At 42.1% G+C, this 21,632-nt stretch overlaps 1 protein-coding gene across 1 annotated transcript; it reads right to left on the minus strand.

Moving 5' to 3' along the window:
- Positions 1-1,743: 1,743 nt before the first annotated feature.
- Positions 1,744-21,469, minus strand: KLHL42 (kelch like family member 42). Its single transcript, XM_030539143.1, has 3 exons — positions 20,610-21,469; positions 7,841-8,034; positions 1,744-6,543 (listed from the first exon to the last, which is right to left on the minus strand). Exons 1-3 carry the CDS (start codon positions 21,467-21,469, stop codon positions 6,092-6,094), a joined length of 1,506 nt encoding a protein of 501 aa, XP_030395003.1. The 3' UTR covers positions 1,744-6,091.
- Between the last annotated feature and the right edge of the window lie 163 nt (positions 21,470-21,632).

Raw genomic sequence — 21,632 nt, forward strand, 5'->3', positions numbered from 1 at the left:
GCCCTGCCTGTAGATGGCAGCACTTTCTTCACACCTGAGGCTCCCAGGGAACTGCAATACAGTATCACACTGTATCACATGTATCTATCATTCCTAAACTGGGGACTTCTTTAAAGAGCAGCCAGCACTGAATGTAAGGTATATTTAAACAACCCCCAAAATTAGTTAAATTATAAAAATTCTACAATTTAAAATGAGAACATTTTGAAATGACAGTAATCCCCAGACATACTAAGTAATGCCATTCTATATCTCACTAGTCTCCCCACTAAACTCTCCACCCCTTCAAAACACCAAGGATTCTACTACCTTTACATTGAGTAATACCACAATCTGTAAATAGCCCTGCTGAGTTCAATAGGGCTATTTGTGTACTGAGGTCCTACTCAACATGGATCAAGGTGGCAAAATCGGGCTCTAAAAGACAGTTCTCCATGACAAGACCAACAAAAGCAATGTGGAATTGGTAGACTAGGACATTTTAAAAATGTGACTAGTCAAAAAAATTAGGAAAGTTTGTATAGAGTGAACAGAAAAAAAAATTAAACCCATTTTCTCTGAATTTTACCCAAATCCATAAATCCCTATCTGGGGATCAGCCACGACATGCAGAGTTATGGGGCATCGGTTACTTTTTGGAGAAGTTATTAGGGGAAAAGTGGAGAGGGAAAAGGGAAAGGAAGAGGAAATGTAAAGGTCAGTTTTATAATGGGAAGTTAATTTCAACTTTAACCCTGGAGCACCTATCAACATTCCCTAATAAGTCTAGCTCTTCTTTACAAAGAGCTTGAACAAGAGAGAGAGGGTGCACAGATCAGCTTCAGCAAGAAGAGTTGAAAAGCATCAAATACATGCTGCACAAAAGGAGGCAGGCAGTTCTGGGTCCACAGAAGGACGAGTCCTGCATCAGAAATCTGACCTTGGCAATGATTTGGAGGCTGAGGACAGGAAAGAGCTCAGCTCTGAGCCCTGGCATGCAGTGGAAGTGAGGCATTTGGGCTTCAGAGGGAGGAAGGAAGGGAGCAACTGCATTACAATAGAAACACCTCCTCCTCCAGTTTTGTGTTAGCTAAGATGGTACATGGTCTGTTGCTCTAAATAAGAACATCAGAATAGTGAGTGTAGCTGAGGAAGGTGGGAGATCCATCACAGGAGACAAAGAGAGATGGGTTTGTGTGTATGTATGAACAATATAGGATCAGTGGACCTAGAATGACTGGTGGGGCTCTATTCACATTCTAGCACTGCTGGAAGTGAAGGGTCCATTTTATTAATTGAAAAATATTACTTTATTACAGTCCACCTGTCACCTCTAGGCACAGTGACAAATTTTTCACATACATTGAAATAGTCACAAGTTACAATTAAAAAAAAGGAGTGAGGGGTTAGAAGAGCTCACATGTCCTTAAACTAGCGAACCTCAGAAAAGTCTGTGAGCGCTGACAAACTACAAGGAGATGAGTGCTTTTATCTGCCACTGGAGAGCATGGACTTGAGGGCACTCAGCATCCTGCAGAACTGGACCTTCAAAAAGGCCACAGTGCCTATTCTGCAAACGGAAAAGAGTAGTTTCAGTTGAGTTGTGCTTTTTTTTGACAGGCAGAGTTAACATTTAAGAAATTGTGTGCATGTAATAGTTCTAGCTGCAGTAAAAAAGTCAAAGCATATTAAAAAATGCTGAGATTCTTATGGCATACTTAATACAGTACTTGTTTATTGGTAACATCAACACCATCAGGAAAAAACAAAACACACACACACCATGACACATTACAATACCAATTTTAAAGGTGGTGAAAGAACAATCTCACAAAGGCCTGACTCCTTTTCCAGCATCTTCTCCCCCTTTTGGATAATTTACACTGAAACAGGCACCGAGCGTATCAGAGAGAAAACGTACAATCTGTACAGAATGTCAACATTAATTAGAATATCAGGGGGAAATGTTTCAACCCTCCCTACCTTAAGGTTTATGTTTTGTTTCTAAAGCTTACTGTGGGTGTTGGGAGCCACCCTTTGGTCATCCTTGTAAGTGCAAAATCAATCAAATCTGCTACAGACACTCAAGGTTACTACCTTCGGAAAGGAATTCTTGAGAGCTGCTTATGAACTCACCACTCCAATCTTTATCCTTAAAGAGCTGCCCCAGATCATAACACCACCTACTGCGTGTACCTGCCTAGCAGGGAAGGTGGGGAGGATTCATCACTGTTCGTGAAGCATCCGAACATGTAAAGAGCTGAGTGTAATTACATGCTATGCCTTCCATTCGCTTTATGCCTCTGACACAGACCAGTCTTCTCACAGCCTCTGATTAACTGTAGTGTCATTTCTCACTAAAATGAGGATTCGATAAAAGCAACATTTGTTGCTCTGCAACCCTCTCCTCTGCTAGGAGTCCAAAGTTAGAGAAATAAAAATGCTCTACGGGGGCTACGTATTGATTGCTCCATTGTTTCATCCTGGTTATTGGTAAGAACAGCACAGTGTGAAAGGCAGATGGCCAAGTTCTAAAGGCTGACAAACTGGTATCATGTAACTTTAGCAAAACAGGCTGGACAATGGATATAGCAAAGCAAAAACTTCAAAGAAGGGAAAATACAGACATGGAAGGTCAATTAGCAGGGCAGGGAGGGAAAGCTATGGAAATTGGCCGGGGAAATTATGTGGAAAACAAGCTTAAATATCATCTAAATCTTATTTCATACTGAAACCACAGACCATACCTGGAAAGGCAGAAACTATAGGTCTGATGATCTCTCCTTGCCTTTGTCTCAGTGATCTTTACAAGCCCTTAGAATTGTCCTTTGTTGTACAGTCAGTTTTTACTCTTTCCATTTTTCACTATCTAGTAGAACTGGCCCATGAAGCAAAGACAGTGCCCATGAGGAAATATGTAAGCTTGATGCCTGGGTACACAGTCTACACATGAAGGACAAGAAGAGATACTGAGGATGGATGGCTAAAACACAAAAGGCAGGTGGGGGCAAGGGAACTGAGGTAAGCTAGAGCTGATAATGTGAAGAAAAGAAAAAGAATCACTATGTAAACAAAAAAAAACCCCTGACAAATGGAAAGACAAATTTGTTAAGAGATACAGAGAAGACTGTCAACACTTCTGAAGATAACTAATCTAGAGCAAGGTGGGATTCCTAGCTGCTTTCTGTCCTAACACCTCCCACAAGACAGTTTCAATAATGAAATAAATAACAATACTAAGCACATATGTAGTTCTTTACATGTTCGAAGTGTTTAATCAATTAAACTTCAACACTCCAGTGGGGTAGATATTACTATCCATAGTCTGCAATTGGGGAAAACAGACAAAAAGGAGCTAAGTGACCTATCCAAGGTCGCACAGTAAGTGAGGGGCAGAGCTGGGATTAAGACTCAGGAATTCCCAGTCCTGTGCTCAATTAAGTAGACCACATGGCCTCTCATTTTAGTATATTTACATAGCTGCCATTCAGTGGAAGTTTAATTGTCCCTTACATTAAGACCATTCTACCCACCAAGGGAGGTAACAGATTGTCTTGCATCCCTCAACAACATATCCATTGGCTGACTGAGAAGCAGTTTGCAGATGAGCTATGAAAAGAGCCCCTCTGCCAGTTTGCCTTGCCTAGAAGGGCTGTAGCTGCTAAATGATACCGTATGTGGAATATTAAAGCAATGGAAAGAAAAGGAGACTGGAATGGGACAGTCATTAGAATTTCTTCTCTGAGGTGTGGAGGGCCACACACCATGAGTTCCTCCCCGAAAGAAAAAATGGTTTGTGCAACGGTTATTTCAGCCTGGTTAAATACGGTCCCACAGCATTGTCACACTGTCCAGATGTTTCATTTGACGAGAACTGGGAGCTGCGGGGGGCGGTGCCTGCTGATGGTCAACATCAGCAAAATGCCTCATGGCCTGCAATCAGATTACCTTGATGGGCCCCAGGCTTCCCACCACTGCATTAAAGCCTATGCCAATTTGGATGTATTTGAAGTAGAGGTACCAATGTCTGAATACTCCCCAAAATGCATGTCATCTACTGTCTCAGCTAGCACTCCCATGTAACTCACCACTGCTGGTTCATCAGACCTTAAAAATAGTCATCTGATCACAGAGTGCAGAAAGTAGGACCTGCAGAGAGAGATTTTCTTCATTTGGTATTAGAGAATGATAAAGCTGACTGTACATTAACCTAATATAGTAGGAGGCCACCGTGAAAGAAACAATCACTCCCAAGAAACAAAACAAAGCTCTTAAAACCCCAGCTTGGGTTGGAAGTCATTGGATTAATGGACACCAGATTTGAAAGTTGTCATTCGGAGATATTACTCTGGGCAGGGGGTGAATCTGGAAGCGATATGTGCTGAATTGTTTGTGAAGAGCTAAGTCACTAAGCCACAGAATGCAGACTGACTGACTCCGCTGTGAAGAGATCTCCAATGTATATTGTTCTGATTGTGATCTGAGGTGCCTTTGGGAGATGCTAGGGAAAAATATCTTGTACTGCAGAGAACTGAAGGAAAACAAATCATCAAATAATGTGTGTAAGGGAAAGCTGTTGTGTGTTAATAGCCTCCTGCTTACATCTATCCTAAGACACTGAAATGACGTGTTTTGAAAATATAAAATAGGGATTTTATTCAGCTATTCCATTCTAGTCACCTTATTTCTACATTGGATATTGCTTAGCCTGCTTGTACTGGTGTAACAGAGGCAGCTGCTCCTTCTGTGTCACATTTTCAAAACCACGGCCACTCACATGTTTGTGCGCCCAGTTGGACTGCAGGCACAAACCTGAGTGCCTAGGCCTCCTGATTGCTGTAGTCAAACTTGCACTGGCAGTTCATGTTACGGGCACAAAATCTGCAGGCACATATTCTCTCCAGCCAAAAAAGAAGCTTGACTTCTATGCTGACTGAACCACTGCAAGAGATAAGCTTGAATTTTCCATCATACCCTGTCATTGAACACACAAGGATAAGTGGCTCAGTCCTGGAACAGCAGCATCTGTGCTATGTGAGAAAGCTGTGGCATGGGCTCTGTGCATGTAAGACTTTCATGACTGTCTTATTTCTCCCCTTTGCCTGGGGAGGAGTTGTGAATGACACCCAAGCAGATAGAGTGAACAGTTCCTTCAGAACTGTCAACTAGCGAGAGAAGAGGATCCAACTGGACTAAAGATCCCCCCAGGCAATTTGAGAGGGGCTCTGAGGAGAGAACAGCAACCCTCTTCCCTAAAAGTGACTCTGCCCAAATCCCCTCAAATTAGCACCTATGAAAAGTCAGAGGTTCATCTCTGCCTGCCACTTCCCTATGAGGCAGAAAAGGGATTTCCATAGACCACAGGCTAGAGTAACCCACCTAACACCATCTGCTGGGAAGGTGGACAAGGATTCACACAGAGATGCTCAAGTGACAGTTCAGTTACATGAGTTCACCTCTCCTTACCACACCTCTGAGCTGCTCCGCACTCCTTTTGTACATGCGGCTGACCAACCCCAGGGTGGAGCTAGCCTGCTTAGGCTTCTGGGGCTCATGTGTGTTCTACTGTCACGTAACCTGCCCCCACAATTTGTTCCCTTGTTTCTACAATGTGATCTTAACAGCTGAGTATTTGGAGCAGCTTACTGAACAAATAAAAAATAAATTTAAAAATCACTTCTCCAGCTGAGCAGACGTTCCCCATTTTGAGTTTAGTGCCCCCTGACCTGTGCTTTTTTTTAAATGTAGGGAGTAGTTCAATGCCTGTCACCAACATTAAAAGAACATCCAATACCCAGGGGAGCTCTTTTAAATCTTTGTGCAAATGTGCCCAGTGCCTACTGTAGGGAGATACCAACACAGTGCTGTTGTATCTGGATTGCACACACTCCTTGGCATCATTTAAACTGAAGACAACAACAAAAAGTAAGTTTAATTGAAATTTTCAAAAATCCTGGAAACATCTCTATTAATATTGAGTTTTGCAACTTTTTTTTTTTTAAACAGAACCAGTATTTTATGCATAGGCTATGTGACCATGTCCCATTCGGAAATGAAAATAATTTATTTTTTCCAAAAATGGCTGATGAAGTTAAAGGAAAAAATGGTGTAATTACACTTCTATCATATTGGGCAAATATACAGAGCAGACCAACATGTTTTGTCCAAAGGCCGGAAAGCGTCTAAGTGACTCCCAACTGTCTGAAAATATGTTATACTTAAGAAAAATCCGGTGTTCCAAACTTGTAGATGGCGTAATATCTCTGCTCATTATATAGATCCCATCATTATGGAGAGTACAAGTCAAGTTGAGACCTGATTTGGACGTGTTCTCCTTGAGGTAGAGCCATTCTCTGGTAACAGTGTTGTAAGACTGTACTGTTAACATGTCCTCACTGTGGCTGGATTTTTGGTTAGGTCCCAGTTCATGAATACAACCCCCTACCAGGTAGATGGTTTCCTCGACAGAGAGCATCTGCTGTTTGCGAATGTGGACATCACACAGCTCAAAGTTGGTCCAACAGTCAGAGATGGGACAGTACTGCAAGATGTTCATATTCCTGTCTGAAATAAAGGAGAGATGTTTATGCAAAAACTCAAACACACCAGTAGAGGACTATGGTAGACAATCTGTAATACTGATTGACATATCTGTTCTTCACACTGGTTCTAAATAATCAATGCGTCTTCCAACCCTGCTTGTCATGTGTTAACTTATTTACAAGGAAGTGTTGGATTGACAATCTTTTTCCTTTTTGAGACTGGAGTCTCTGATCACATTTTTTCTTTTGTAGAGGGTAAGATTTAAACCACTTTTGGCACACTGATTACATGATCCAAGTTGTATGAAGGGAGTGAGGGGCTTAGCTGAATAATTCCTGTGTGTTAGCTTGTGTGTTTATTTTTAATCTTTGGTCATTGACTGATATTTGAAAATTGCTCCACTTCCCCCTGCAGAAGATATTCTCAGGTTTCAGCCAATGCATCCTTTAACTGGAGGAAAGGGAAGGAAAGCAGAAAAATCCATGAAGTCCCCTAGACCTTACCATGCAGTTTAATTTATTTGTGAAGCACCGAGACATTACAGTGAATGATGCTGTGGAAAACTATAGTGTGGATAAATTGAGAAGAGCTAAATATACTTGTTTTCCTCCACAGTTCTAATACAGTAAATGCAAACAGTGTTTCCTTTTTATTTCTTTCCCCATCCATGCACCACAATCACTGATCACGTCAGCAGGAATGCACACAGCTCTGCTTTTGCCATTACAAGGTACAGGAAAGCTGCACAGCAATGGGAGGCTAGAGCAGTGACGGAAGGAAGCAGGTTTCTATTTAACTGTATCACATAAAATTGATGGCTATTCCTTTTATTTTCTTGGCAGAGCAACGGAAACAACAGCTTGTAACAGTTAAAAGGTGAACGGAAGTGTTTTTATTTTATTTTTTAAAATGAAAAAGCGTGTTTGCGATCTTAGATTGCTAAGAGAATATATTACAATAAGAAAGCTATTTTAAAAGGAAACAAAAGGTTTTAGCTGCTGAGATCTTTGTTTCCTCTGCATCCACCAAACCCCTAAAAAGGAGAAGACTGATCTGCATGCCTTGAAGTGTTTTAGGATTTGCAGAGGTGCCGAACATAAGCAATTCCTTTAGAAGCCAGGCCACTTTAACAACAGGCACGCTGGTTTTAATTTTTGGCTGTCAATTATTTTCTTCCCATGTGTTTTATCTTAGGTTATTTTCTGTGTTTATTTATAAGACCTTTTCATTTCATCTTTAAAGGCAGATTAAATTTTGGTCTTGAACAAATTGGCTGTGGTCTTTAAAAACAATAGGGTTTAAAAGAAATGTATCTTACCTCTTGTAGTATATCCTCCAACAACATAAATTTTGCCCTTGCATTCACAAGCTGAAAATTCTGCAAGAGGGTTTGGCATAGATGCCACAAAATTCCACCAGTCGTGCTCTGGGCTGTAACACTCCACATTGGAAAGGGATTGACCGCCAATGGCATAGAGCTTTCCATTTACAGCCAAAAGCTTAAAATTGGACCTAAAAGACACAAATTGGAGTAATGAAATAGCTAGCATGTGAAAGAAAAAACAAAGAAAGGAAAGGACATTATTTTTATGAAGGTTCCAAGATCCCATCAACAGTTCAAACTTGTACCATCAGCCAAACTTGTACCATCAGTATATTATAGTCTAACCTGTTCTGTCTGTGTCCAAAATAGATTGTAAGCTCCTTGGGACAGGAACTGTATCCTTTATGTTTGTAGAGGGTTGAGAACACTGAAGGCATTCAGGAAAAAATAATAATTATGTGCCTTTTTAACATTTTATACTTATATTTCAGATCAATACAGTGTAAATGTAGCTGTTCAGTAGAGTAATCTGTTTTAGCTGTGTTGTGTTTTTTGTACGTGTATTCTGTTGTGAAGCACGTGTGCATTCACACACGGGCACAGGCATAGACGGTCACTTACACGCATGCACGCACACACACACAAAATCTTATTCCAGTTAGAGTTCCTGGAGTTTCATGCAAAAGTAGATTAATGCCTGAAACTGAGCACTGTTCCTGGTCTGTGATAGTGTCTCAATAACCCATAATTAATAGACATTTATTTTACTACAGGGTGAATGACACCCTGCAGAAGACAAAGAGGAATATATCCTCTCTATATTTCTCTCTTTATGTTCATCACCACCAATCACCCTGAAAGTAACACATTTTGGTACTCTTCCCTTCAGTCCAGGACTAGATATTTCGACACCTTCTTCTGAAACCACACATTAACACAGGATGCTGAGCTCAATATACCAATAATCTGTTTTTGGTGTAACAGTATCAAAGTTCTATGTTTTCCCCTTCCAATTTAATCCACTCTGTCCTGTATATTTCACAGGCTGCAAAGGGAAACTTGTCGATGATTAGGGTATCACTTTGCAACTTGTGCCTCTAAAAAAAATATACATATATATGCATGGAGAAACATTCCAAAGACTGGAAAAAAAGGGGAGATAGGAAGACACATAAAAACTGAAGCAAAGAAGCAAGATGGGAAAGAGATCCAGAATGGGATCAATGGATAATAAAATTGCTCCTTCAGCACAACTTGTTGTGAGCTAGATCTAGCAAATTTTACTCAGACAATACTCCTAATAAATTCAATGAGTGAAATTTATCCCTGTGCACTGGACCAGCATAAGGTCAATGTAATACCCGATTCAAGCCCATAAAGGCTTTAGTGGTACATTAGCTACGTGCTGCCCTGTGCACCAAAAGGAGAGTTCCACTCAGTGCAAGCATGAGGTTACAAGTCAGTAAGAATACTGCCTAAGTAGATATGCATGTGTCATAACTTAGTCCCAGATTTGGACCTTAGCGTCCAAAATATGGGGGTTAGCATGAAAACCTCCAAGCTTAGTTACCAGCTTGGACCTGGTACTGCTGCCACCACCCAAAAATTTAGAGTGTTTTGGGGCACTCTGGTCCCCACAAAAACCTTCCCTGGGGACCCCAAGACCCAAATCCCTTGAGTCTCATAACAAAGGGAAATAATCCTTTTCCCTTCCCCCCCCCCTCCAGGTGCTCCTGGAGAGATACACAGAAGCAACCTCCGTGACTCTAAACAGAGGGAGTCCACCCTCTCTAATTCCAGTCCTGGAACAAAAAGCACTTCCCTCTTCACCCAGAGGGAATGCAAAGTCAGGCTAGTAAATCTAACACACACAGATTTCCCTCTGACTTCTTCCTCCCACCAATTCCCTGGTGAGTACAGACTCAATTTCCCTGAAGTTCCCCACTAAAGAAAAATTCCAACAGGTCTTAAAAGAAAGCTTTATATAAAAAAAAAAAGAAAAATACATACAAATGGTCTCTCTGTATTGAGGTGACAAATACAGGGTCAATTGCTTAAAAGAAATATGAATAAACAGCCTTATTTAAAAAGAATACAATTTAAAGCACTCCAGCAACTATAGACATGTAAATACAAAACAAAAACTCAACTTTGTACTAACAACTTGGAAACATAAGATTAGAAAGCAGGAAATAGAAAAATCCTCCTCATAGCTGAGAGAGATTCAGGCAGAAGACCCAGAACAAAAGACTCACACACAAAAAACCCTCCACCCAGAGTTGAAAAAATCCTGTTTCCTGATTGGTCCTCTTGTCAGGTGCTTGAGGTGAAAGAGACATTAACCCTTAGCTATCTGTTTATGACAGCATGGTTTTATCTGAACAAAATGACTGTTGTCTGGCAGCAGATTGCCCTGCAATTTTTTTGTATTAAATATATTTTGAGAAGTGTAAGGGGGGGAGGAGGGAAGTCTCCTTCCAGGTGGAATCATTTTGTTCTTGTAATCCTGAGATGACTCTGGAAACTAAAATGCTTCGCTGAAAGAATTATTTGCTTTTGATTCTGTTTGTGCTGTTGTTTACTATTAAGTTACTCTGCACATCTCAAGTCTACAGTGATTATGTTTTCCAGCTTAAAGAATCTGGACTTAAGTGGCAATAATGAGTATGAAATTAGAGCAATTACTTGCAAAACCATTTGAGTTTCAAAGAGGAGTACCTATTTTAAATGCTATAGCAGGAAGAAAAACAAATATACACATATACACTACTGGAGGTCCATAACTGAGGAACTGTAGGTTGACTACAAGTACATTTTAGAAATTAAGCATATCCTTTAAAATTAGTAAAATGTTAGCAAGTCTACAGTGTGTTTGTGTGTTGTGGAGAGGCAGGAGCAGAGCTCTGGTCTTATAAAATTAATTCACTTGGGCATATACAATGTCTTTCATCTGATGGCCACAAGACACTTTGCAAATGAAGAAAGCTAACATACAGAGAAGACAAATGAACAATCTAAGGTCACAGTGTCATAATGGAATAGAACTCAGGTTTTAGTCAGATTTAGCTGCTCTAATCACAAGAAAATGTGACCCCTTGCTGCTTTAGTTGTAGGGAGATCATTAATATCACATTTGTCTGATGGCGTTTGTATAACTGGAGGCCTTGTTGCAAATCTAGGGAAGATTACTTTGTGAATGATGTATGGCACAACCTTCAACTCCTATTAGCGTAGAAGGGGTTCCTGTCAGATATTCATGTAAAAGTGTTCAGATTACATATCTGATTTCAGCATTGGTTACCATGATGTTCAGAGCATACCCCTCAAATACAGAAAATTTACCTACAACACTAACTAAAATGTTTATTTTACTCACAGGCACTGATCATACTTTGTCAACGCTTGGATCCTAACTTAATAGAGAGATTGCTTTGAAAAACCACTTGCCTTTGTGTGCCAATTACAGCAATTGCTTTTATGGAAAACTAACATTAGGAAAGAATTTAATGCCTTTTTAACCTTTTTTTTTTAAATGTGCTTCAGGAGCTAGAAACAAGGAATGCAAGCACCATACAACAAACCACCTTCCCAGAACCGCTAGCCAGTGTTTCATGGACCACAGTTTGGGAACCACTGATCTCAGTATTGGGACAAATCCATTCCTGATGTAACTCCACTGACTTCAATGGAGTTACACCAGGAATCATACCTTTCAAATGCCCCTCATTTGGATGTCACTCATTTTAATGCCAACGTTACACACAGATTTGTTGCCCCTTTATTTTTATAGCTGAAAACTATTTACATCAGCGATAGAGACTCATGAAAGTGTGATTACCAGAAGAGGTGTTAAGAGGAATAAATCCCACTGCATTTTAGGTTTCCTGCGTGAGTACAGTATATCCCCATTTATGCCCGAAATCCTCTTATCCAATCCCTTCCTTGCCCCCCATGTCTCTCATGCTGGGGGACAAGGAAAGGATTTGGCTAATACAGAGGTTTGGGTAATAGAGCAGAGACCCCCCCAGACAGGACTGCAAGGAGGAAGACGAGCCCTCAACTCTGGGGAAGGCCACCCTGCTGCTGAATGGCCTTCTGTGGTCCTGCTGTGATGGGAGTGATTGAGCAGGGCCATAATAGTGGCGCTGCAGAGGGCTCCCTACCCTGCCACAGGGCTGGTGACACCCAGTCTCTGCAGGAACAAGGAAGGCTGTGATCCGAGTGGGCAGAGCAGAATCCTGGAGAGGGTCTCTGCTCTTCCCCACACCTTGCACCTGCAGGAATCGGGTGTCACTGGCCCTCCAGCAGCACAGGAAGCCCACTGCAGCCCCACTGTCATGGAAGTGAGTTAATGAAGTAGAGCAGAAATCCCCAGCCAGAACTGTGAGGAGGAGTAGGACGAGCCCCCAGCTGCAGGGGAGGCCACCCTGCTACTGAATAGCTCCTATCCTCTTGATTATCCAAACTCCTGATTATCCAAATAAAATCCATGTCCCCCATGCCATTCAGAGGACTGAAAGTATACTGTAGTTTGTTTGTACCCTTTATTTTGGATCTTTCTCATGTACTGCATTCCACACTGGGGCCTTGGCAGAGCAAGAGGTATGTCTGGGATGAATCTGGCCTTAAGGCTTTTAGAGTGTAAGGGTTTGCAGTAATTCCTGATACCCAGGAACTGGGAGTGAAGGGACAGAAGTGGGGACGAGAAGAACATCGCTTCAGGAGGCAGCCTGAATGTCTCCTAGTCATCTATGATTTCACCAGGAGCAGCTCCTCTTGTCTCTCTATGGAAGCCCTGCAGGTGGCAGCAGCTCAGGTACAGACTGCTCCCATGAGCACTATTCCATATGCATCTGCATGCTCTCATGCTGGTGTTTACAAGGGCCTTTCAAACCTTGGATATTATCTACCAGGAAAAACAAACAAACAAACAAACAAAATCACACACACCACTCATTTTGGAGCAAAATAACAATTAAAAATACAGCCAAGGTTGGCTCAAAAGGCAGGGATTCTAAAGGCAAAATATTTAGTAAATTTCATTTGGCAGTGTCACTAAGTAAAACGAAAAGGACTCTGTTTATCACTACACAATCCCTAAAGCTCCTTGCTGTTATCTCCTGCTCTCTTTCAGAGATAGTATTTTTTTCACTCTAACTCCACTGGGCCCCAATAGCATGACTTTCCACGTGAAGTTATTTCCTCGTAACCAGGGATCCTTGTTTTCTGTCATAAAAAAGCCAAAATTCCGATTTAAAAAAAAGAAAAAAAACAAAAACAAAAAACAAAACTACCCCGCCCCCCCAATTCCACTTTTTTCCGTGATTAGAAAGAAACTTTGAATTTCAGTTTCCCCAGACACAATATATACAGTTATCAGTTGAACACAATGTTTTTCTCCGGTAGCCGTGTTAATCTGTATCAGCAAAAAAACCGAGGAGTCCTTATGGCACCTTAGAGACTAACAAATTTATTTGGCCATAAGCTTTTGTGGGCTAAAACCCACTTCATCAGATGTATGAAGTAAAAGATACAGGAGCAGGTATAAATACATGAAAGGATGTGGGTTGCTTTACCAAGTGTTAAGTCAGTCTAATGCGATGAATCAATTAACAGCAGGATACCGAGGAGAAATAACTTTTGAAGCGGTAAGAGAGTGGCCGATTACAGATAGTTGACAAGAAGGTGTGAGTAACAGTAGTGAGAAATTAGTATTGGGGAAATTAAGTTTAGGTTTTGTAATGACCCAACCACTCTGAGTCTTTATTCAGGCCTAATCTGATGGTATCTACTTTGCAAATTAATTCCAGTTCTGCAGCTTCACATTGGAGTCTGTTTTTGAAATTTTTTTGTTGAAGAATTGCCACTTTGAGGTCTGTTACTGAGTGACCAGAGAGACTGAAGTGTTCTCCTACTGTTTTTTTGAATGTTATGATTCCTGATGTCAGATTTGTTTCCATTTATTCTTTTGCATACAGACTGTCTGGTTTGGCCAATGTACATGGCAGAAGGGCATTGCTGGCACATGATGATATATATCACATTAGTAGATGTTCAGGTGAAGGAGCCCCGGATGGTGTGGCTGATGTGGTTAGGTCCTATGATGGTGTCCCTCAAATAGATATGTGGACAGAGTTGGCACTGGGGTTTGTAGCAGGGTTTGGTTCTTAGGTTGGTGTTTTTGTTGTGTGGTGTGTAGTTACTGGTGAGTATTTGCTTCAGGTTGGAAGGCTGCCTGTAAGCAACTACACACCACACAACAAAAACACCAACCTAAGAACCAAACCCTGCTACAAACCCCAGTGCCAACTCTGTCCACATATCTATTTGAGGGACACCGTCATAGGACCTAACCACATCAGCCACACCATCCAGGGCTTCTTCACCTGCACATCTACCAATGTGATATATGCCATCATGTGCCAGCAATGCCCCTCCGCCATGTACATTGGCCAAACCGGACAGTCTCTAAGCAAAAGTTACACCTTCTTGTCAACTGGCTAATTGGCCACTCTCTTACCACTTCAAAAGTTATTTCTCCTCCCTTGGTATCCTGCTGTTAATTGATTTATCTTGTTCGACTGACTTAACACTTGGTAAAGCAACCCACATCCTTTCATGTATTTATACCTGTTCCTGTATCTTCTACTTCATATATCTGATGAAGTGGGTTCTAGCCCATGAAAGCTTATGCCCAAATAAATTTGTTAGTCTCTGAGGTGCCACAAGGACTCCTTGTTTTTTTTAATGTTTTTCTGATACACAGTAGAACCTCATTTATCCGAGCCTGTGTTGTCCAGCTCTCTGTATTAACAGAACCACTAGCTGCCTGGGCTGACAGGAATGGAGCTTGGGCAGTCAGCTGGAGACCCTCCTCCCCATCTTAAAATAAGGAATAGAAAGCTCTTTGCCAGTTGTCCTGATGATTTGACTTTTTGATTATCTGATCTGGCCCTGGTCCCAATTAGATCAGATAAACGGGGTTCCACTGGAAATTTAAAGCACATTCCAAAACTAACCACAAGAGAGGGAGGTTGTGCACACTGAATAAGTGACACTGATACTTTCAGTAAAATTTAATTCGTGTATGTTCTTATTGTTTCACAAAATATAAAAAACAAAAATTGTCTGAAAAAAGGCAATTCTGTGTTTTTCTGTGGCAAATGGATTACTAGGATCCCTGCTTGTAACACTCAAACCAGTTTTATAAAGATTATGTTTCAGTACAACAATGCTTGTTGAACAACTTAACCACAGAGGTAGTACGTATGATCTAGTGGACAGGGCTCGGCCCCGGACGAGCTCTCAAGAGACACGGGTTAAACTCAGCCACAAACTTCCTGCATGACACTTAGCAAGCCCTTAATCTGCCCTGTGCATCAGTTCCCCATCTGTAAAATAGGGATAACACTGGTCTACCAGACACGGATTTTTCTCTTCTCAACACTTACTATTGATTGTGAGGCATTTTGTTACTATGGTGATGAGACACATAAGGAGCTGGCTAGATCGTGGCTATAAACTGGATTGAAATTACTAGTAAATAATCTTTAGGACTTGATTATAAAATCCAGGACATTTTTAAGGGCAGGGCAATCTTTTTATTAGTAGTCACTCAGCACAGTGAATTACCTTACTCCTAAACTTACTTCTTTTGGCCATGAAGTATTTCAGTTCATTTGGGACCAAAAGCAGGGCCCATCAAAAAGTCAACAAGAGTCAAACCACCAACTTCAGTGGGTCCGGGAACCCAGCCTCAGCATATGCAACACTGATCCATGGAATATTATAGTACCAATTGATCCAAGCTCCCTTCAACAGAGGAACATGTGACTGCCCTTCCTTGGACGCATGCTGAGCAAATGAACTGTTTATTTGATTAAGACTCCATACACTACTCCTGGGGAGGATTCTGCATCACTGTACATGTGCAGAATTCACGTCCCTCCTCAGATTTCTTTGCTTCCCCGCAGAAAAATGACTTCTGACAGGAAAGCTCAGGGAAGCTGCAAGAGCAGTCTTGCGCCCCTCCCAAGCAGCACAGGCTGGTTGGCTCAGAGGACGGTAGAGATGTAAATCACCACTGGGAGGGTGGGGCTAGGAAGTCATGCAAGAGAGAGACACACTCTGTTCCTCTCGCTTGCAACTGCAGCATGCTCAGCGTAGAGGGGCAGGGCTTCAGGGTGTTTCTGAGGCAGACATGGGGCAGGTTCTGTCCCCTCAGGCAGAGCAGAATGTAGCAGCCTGCCTGCTTAGTGAATTGTTCTATTGTCTTTATGAATTCCCCTAGAGGTATAAAACAGGTGTACAATGTTAAGGCCTTTTCACATTGCCAGAGCGGTGTAAAGGACAGTATGGCCTTATAAACGTTTATGGTGCTTTTGTGATTAGAACTGGTCTAAATTTTTGGACTGAAAAAATTTCTTATCAGAGTGTGTCCATGAACTGTTTGTTATTGACATTTCTGGAGATGGTCAGTAGCCATTACAAATTGTGAGTTTGATTCCCCAGCCCTCACTTTCTCTTCAGTTGCCTATGATGTAACACTGAGCACATGGCTGCATATATTTGTTGACTAATAACTAGAAATAAAGGGTCAAACCTAGCTACATTACTATTAAGCAGGGCTTTGGAGCAGAGCCCGGAGCAGCTCCAGAGCAGTGGAGCTTCAGGTTTTTGCCTGGAGCTGGAACTGAGCTGGAGCACAGCTCCAAAGCCCTGCTATTAAGCAAGGGGATTTGGGGATTTTCTGCAATGCTCCCCACTCCCATTCTCCACCTATTGTATAAAATTACCGAAATAATTGAAGCCAGAGTGATTATACTCTATTATTTTGACAAATAAAATATGCAGAATTTTAAAAGACTGTGCAGAATTTTTACTTTTTTTGGCACACAATTCCCTCAGGAGTAACACACTAAAAATATAATGTACAATGAACCATGCTCTTATTGCAGTATCCCTCTGTGTAGCATAAATGCCATGAAGTTCTAGGACAGCTTTGGCTGAGGCAGTGTCTTCACCTTTGTTATACAGCCCTCCGTTAAAGGTGGGACTGTTCAACAGCTATTCCATTCTGATTAAAAAGACAAGCGTACAGGGGATGTTGTAAAGTACACGAGACTTAAAACCACAAACCCAATCTACTCTATGCAGGCATTAAAGACCCCAGGCATGTTTCATAAAAACAGACCTTTGAAAGAGTCCCCTTGGCAAAATTTCCACCTGACTGTTTGGTCTGAGTGTTCCATGTTCATTGGCTGCCACTATATACCCAAGAGGCAGAAGCACTTCTGTAGAATTGTCTCAGGTTGACGAGAATCCATGATCTCAAGAGAAGAGAGACTACTGCAGGGATTATGATCTGCTGGATTACTTTAGTCTTCAATTCTCCAGAGCTAGCGGCAAGGTATCCTCAGGGAAGGGCCCACAGGGAAGGGCCCACATGTTGAGAGTCCTAAGATGTGGTCTTAGTTTGCATGGCAAACACATTGTATTTTCAGCAGGGCCCTTGCCAGATTTCAATGCAGAAGTTGGATGGTGCATAGTGAATGAAACCAGGCCCTCTGGAATAGGAAGAATGGTCTTGTGGTTAAGAACCTGATGAGACCTTGGAGAGCTGTGATTTATTCCTGCTTCTGCCACTGATTTCTTTTGTAATCTTGATCAAGTCACTTAAATCTATGTACTCCAGTTCCACATTTGTAAAATAACTCCCCATTACTCACAGGGTTATTGTAAGGATAATGTCTCTGATGCTTCATTGATTAATGCTTATAAAATGCTAAAATACTATGGCACTAAATCCCATAAAAAACCCAAGCAAGCAAGCTAAAAAGAGAGAAGAGTCAGGCTTTCAAAAGCTTGTTGGCTTGATTCATAACTAGGATGGGAACTTCTGAGGTGGGACAGTGGATTCACTGTTGGTCCTTTTATGCTGTAATATCTATACTTCCTTGTTTGTTTCATTGATATAAGATGTTCAAGTGTTTGGCCCTTGTCATCATAAAATATAAGCAATCAATCAATGCATTCAGATTAGAGTAGGATTGCTCCTGCAGAACTTGATAAGAGAATAGAGCTAAGATTTTTGTTTTTTTTTAAAAGGTGCCTAAATAAGTGGCCTAAAGTCACAGGGTGCTGGGCACTTTTGAAAGTAAGGGCACTTATTTAGGAACCTAAAGATGGGCTTAGGACCCTAACTTCAAGCACCCTTCAAAAAAAAATCTTGGTCTACATTTTTATCTAGTGTCATTTCTCTCATGGAGCAACAACAACAAAAAAAGGTTAATATTAAGATATCACCATTTCTTTTAAAGTCTCAGGAAATGCATACTTTAGAGTCTCTATGGCAATATTAACTCAGGCATGTTGCACATCCTTTATAGTTCGTGATATACATTAAATACGAGAGTAAATTACAGGTAAACTCTCACTATGCACATAACTCAGGGAACATCTGAAATTTTATCATAATATCAATTTCACAAAGTAATTTGCGATAACCCAAATTTTAGATAATCGGATTGTCAAGTTTACCTGTATTATCTAATACAACAAACAAGGAAAATGGGAAGAGAAAATACACGACATATATGCAATATGTCCAACTTGCTGCTGCTGCACGAACCTTTAATTTTGCATTTCCTGACTTTTTAAACATTTTAATTTGCACAGGCTTAATGTTTCTGCACTTAGGTGTTTTAAATAGGAAAAAGAAAGAAAGATATAGCACCAATGCATGCTTCTCAGAGGCAAACTTGTTTCTTGTAAATACTTAGAAGACTAGGGATCAACTTCTCTCTAGGTCAAGAGAACAAGGGGTTAGTCTTGGGTTTAGTCTCCCACTCAAGCAGGCTGAGGAAAGAGAAAAAGGGATGCCTGCAGGGCCTGATCCATGCAGTGGTGGTGGAAATTAGGGGTGCTAACGCACTGCCTGGCTTGATGCACTTAAACACCAAATACATGGTTTCCATGATCAGCACCCCCACTATAAAAATTGTCCCAGCACCTCTGGATCCACATAAGCATAAATGTTATATCCAATAGCAATTTGAGGACAATAAATACATTAAATCATTTCAGAGACAATGAATTTAAAAAGGGTGGTGGGAGGAGAGCTGGTCAGGAGTGGGAAGGTACAGATGAAAAAAAACACTAAAAGATCTTGGTTTGAAAAGCACACACTTGTAGTGCAGCAGAAGCATGAAATATAGTAAATCTCTCCTGTCATGCTCATCTTACAACTAAAGACTCCAATCCTGCAATTTGATCAATGTAGGATCCATGCTCAGGTATTGACTTCAATAGGACACTGCTTGATTGACCCTTATGCCTGAGCAGAATTCCACTGAAGTCAAGTGTTCTGCACCTATACAGAAGTCTAACTGCAAAGATGAGAATGCAGAACCAGGGCCTATTAAAATCTTCTAGTTTTCAAATACGCAATGAGGACTATTTACATGCCAAATTTTAGAGTTCAGCTGTTTTTGCGGTAAACTGGTGTTTGTTTGTTTTTAAAAGAATGTTGAGAATATAGAGAAAGTATGTGTTAATTAAATATATTACATTTATAATAAGAATTAAAAAAGAAAACCCAAACTTTCCCTTAGTTTTGTCTAGTCTTGCAGCTTTAACAACTTGTAAAATAGTGTAATTGCATAATTCCATTGGTGATCCTATGAAGCATGCACCAGCTGGAAACATAATACAAACTGTGAAACATTTACCTTATTTCTAATTGTTATTATCAATTACTTTATGAAAAATCGATAAAAAACTAATCACAAAAAATACTGAGTTACATGGGCCACTTCCACAATTATAATAATACAATTATGGTCTATTTCAGGGGTAGGCAACCTATGGCACAGGTGCAAAAGGCGGCACATGAGCTGATTTTCAGCAGCACTCACACTGCCAGGGCCCTGGCCACTGATGCAGGGGACTCTGCATTTTAATTTAATTTTAAATGAAGCTTCTTAAACATTTTAAAAGCCTTATTTACTTTACATACAACAATAGTTTAGTTATATACTATAGACTTATAGAAGGAGATCTTCTATAAACATTAACATGTATTATTACTGGGCACGTGAAACCTTAAATTCGAGTGAATAAATGAAGATTCAGCACAGCACTTCTGAAAGGTTGCCAACCCCTGGTCTATTTCATCAGCTTTTAAAAACAATATAAGAAGCAGGAAAAGGGGGTTGATGGAAGGACCAACTTCAAGGCAAACATTCTCCTCAGATATATTAAACGATAAACTCTCTGCGGCAGGGACTGCAGTTTTATAGCACGTGTGTACAGTGCCTAACACGTCTAACTGCCGCGATACAAATAGTAATCTGTTTGGTGGATCTTGACTCAGACATTCTGTACTCCATGCATGCATGTCATTGACACCAACAGGATTCTATGTGTATAAGACCACATTACTGAGCCAAAATGCACTATGCAGAGACTGGGAGACTTTTGTCTTCATTATTTTACCACGAATTTCTGTTTTAAACGAAGACAGATATTTAGACTACAAAGCCTACTGGACCCTAGAGGCTTGATTCATCACCTCCCTGCTCCTTAATACTATCATTAACACCAGCAAAAAGGAAGAGAAGAGGAGAGTCAAGCACTGCTTGAGCTGATGGAGTTGACTCCACAAGGTGCAGGGCAGTGGTGAATCAGGCCCTACATCTTGTGTAGGTATTGACTAGACCCAGAGTCAATAGGATATATCTTAATTCACCATGTGGAGGTTTACCTCTTTTGGTTCATTGAAGCCATTTGACTCCATTCATTTATGCAGGGGTTATAGCAGTGGGCAGCCGATATCTCTTGACTAGTGATCCTATAGCCCCCGATGACAAACAGGTAGTTGTCCAGCATCGCCGACCCATAGCCTCGGACATTCATGAGATCCAGGGGCAGGTTGTTGGCCAAGGGAAGCCACCTCTGGGCCACCTCATCATACCTCAGCATGGACCAAGGGGCTTCCTCCTGCAGGTGGCGACGTGGGGCCAGGCCCAGAGAGGAGGCACCCATGAAGTCTCCAATAGCCACTAGGGTGGCAGTGCCCTTCATCCGCCTCTCCATCAGCTGCTGCCGGAGGGCACTGGGCAGGAGGAGATGGGGACGGGCCTCAGGTCTCCGCAGCACCTGATGGTAATGGGCAGCCATGAAGTCCAGGCAGGCGTCCTGCAGGTCCTGGAGGCCATAGACCTGGGCTAGGTGGTGCAGCTCCAGGCAGTTGCCCAGCCTCACCTGGGAGAGGAGCAGGCGCAGCAGCGGGGTGACCTGCAGGTAGGAGGCGGCCTCAATCAGCTCCTCCAGCAGAGGGGGCTCCTGCTCCCCGCCCTCCTGCTCCAGCCGGGCCAGGCCCGAGGTGTTGATGAAGTCCAGCACCAGCTCCAGCCCCAGGGCGCTGAGCCCCCCGCGCAGCTGCTGCTCCTCCTGCCCCTGCCCCGCCTCCCGCATGCCCGAGCGGAACAGGGCGCGGAAATAGTCGCTCTGCTCGATCAGTTTCCTCTTGCAGACCGGGTAGCACCTGTCCCCCAGCCGGATCCGCACCACCTCCTCCCCGCCCGCCCCAGCCTCCCCCGCCGGCGGCTCCGCGCGGGACATGGCCCGCTCCGAACCCTTTCTTGCTCGCTACCGGGGTGGGAGGGGAGCGCACGCCGGGAGACGCAGCCGCTGCAGGGGCGGGGGGACGGGCCAGCTCCCGGGCGGGGGGATGGTTCCTCGGGCGGCGGCCCCAGCTCCTGGCCTGGCCGCGTCCTGCAGGGCG

The sequence above is a fragment of the Gopherus evgoodei genome, chromosome 1 (assembly GCF_007399415.2).
Source record: "Gopherus evgoodei ecotype Sinaloan lineage chromosome 1, rGopEvg1_v1.p, whole genome shotgun sequence".
NCBI classification, from domain to species: Eukaryota; Metazoa; Chordata; order Testudines; family Testudinidae; genus Gopherus; species Gopherus evgoodei.

Bases quoted from the DNA above. Each gene is read 5' to 3' on its own strand.
- KLHL42 (XM_030539143.1), bottom strand. From the start codon at position 21,469: ATGTCCCGCGCGGAGCCGCCGGCGGGGGAGGCTGGGGCGGGCGGGGAG. The intron at 8,035-20,609 runs GTAAACCTCCAC...TGTGTCTTTTAG, and splicing joins GCTTCAATGAACCAAAAGAG to GTCCAATTTTAAGCTTTTGG. The intron at 6,544-7,840 runs GTAAGATACATT...CCTTTATTTCAG, and splicing joins TGGAGGATATACTACAAGAG to ACAGGAATATGAACATCTTG.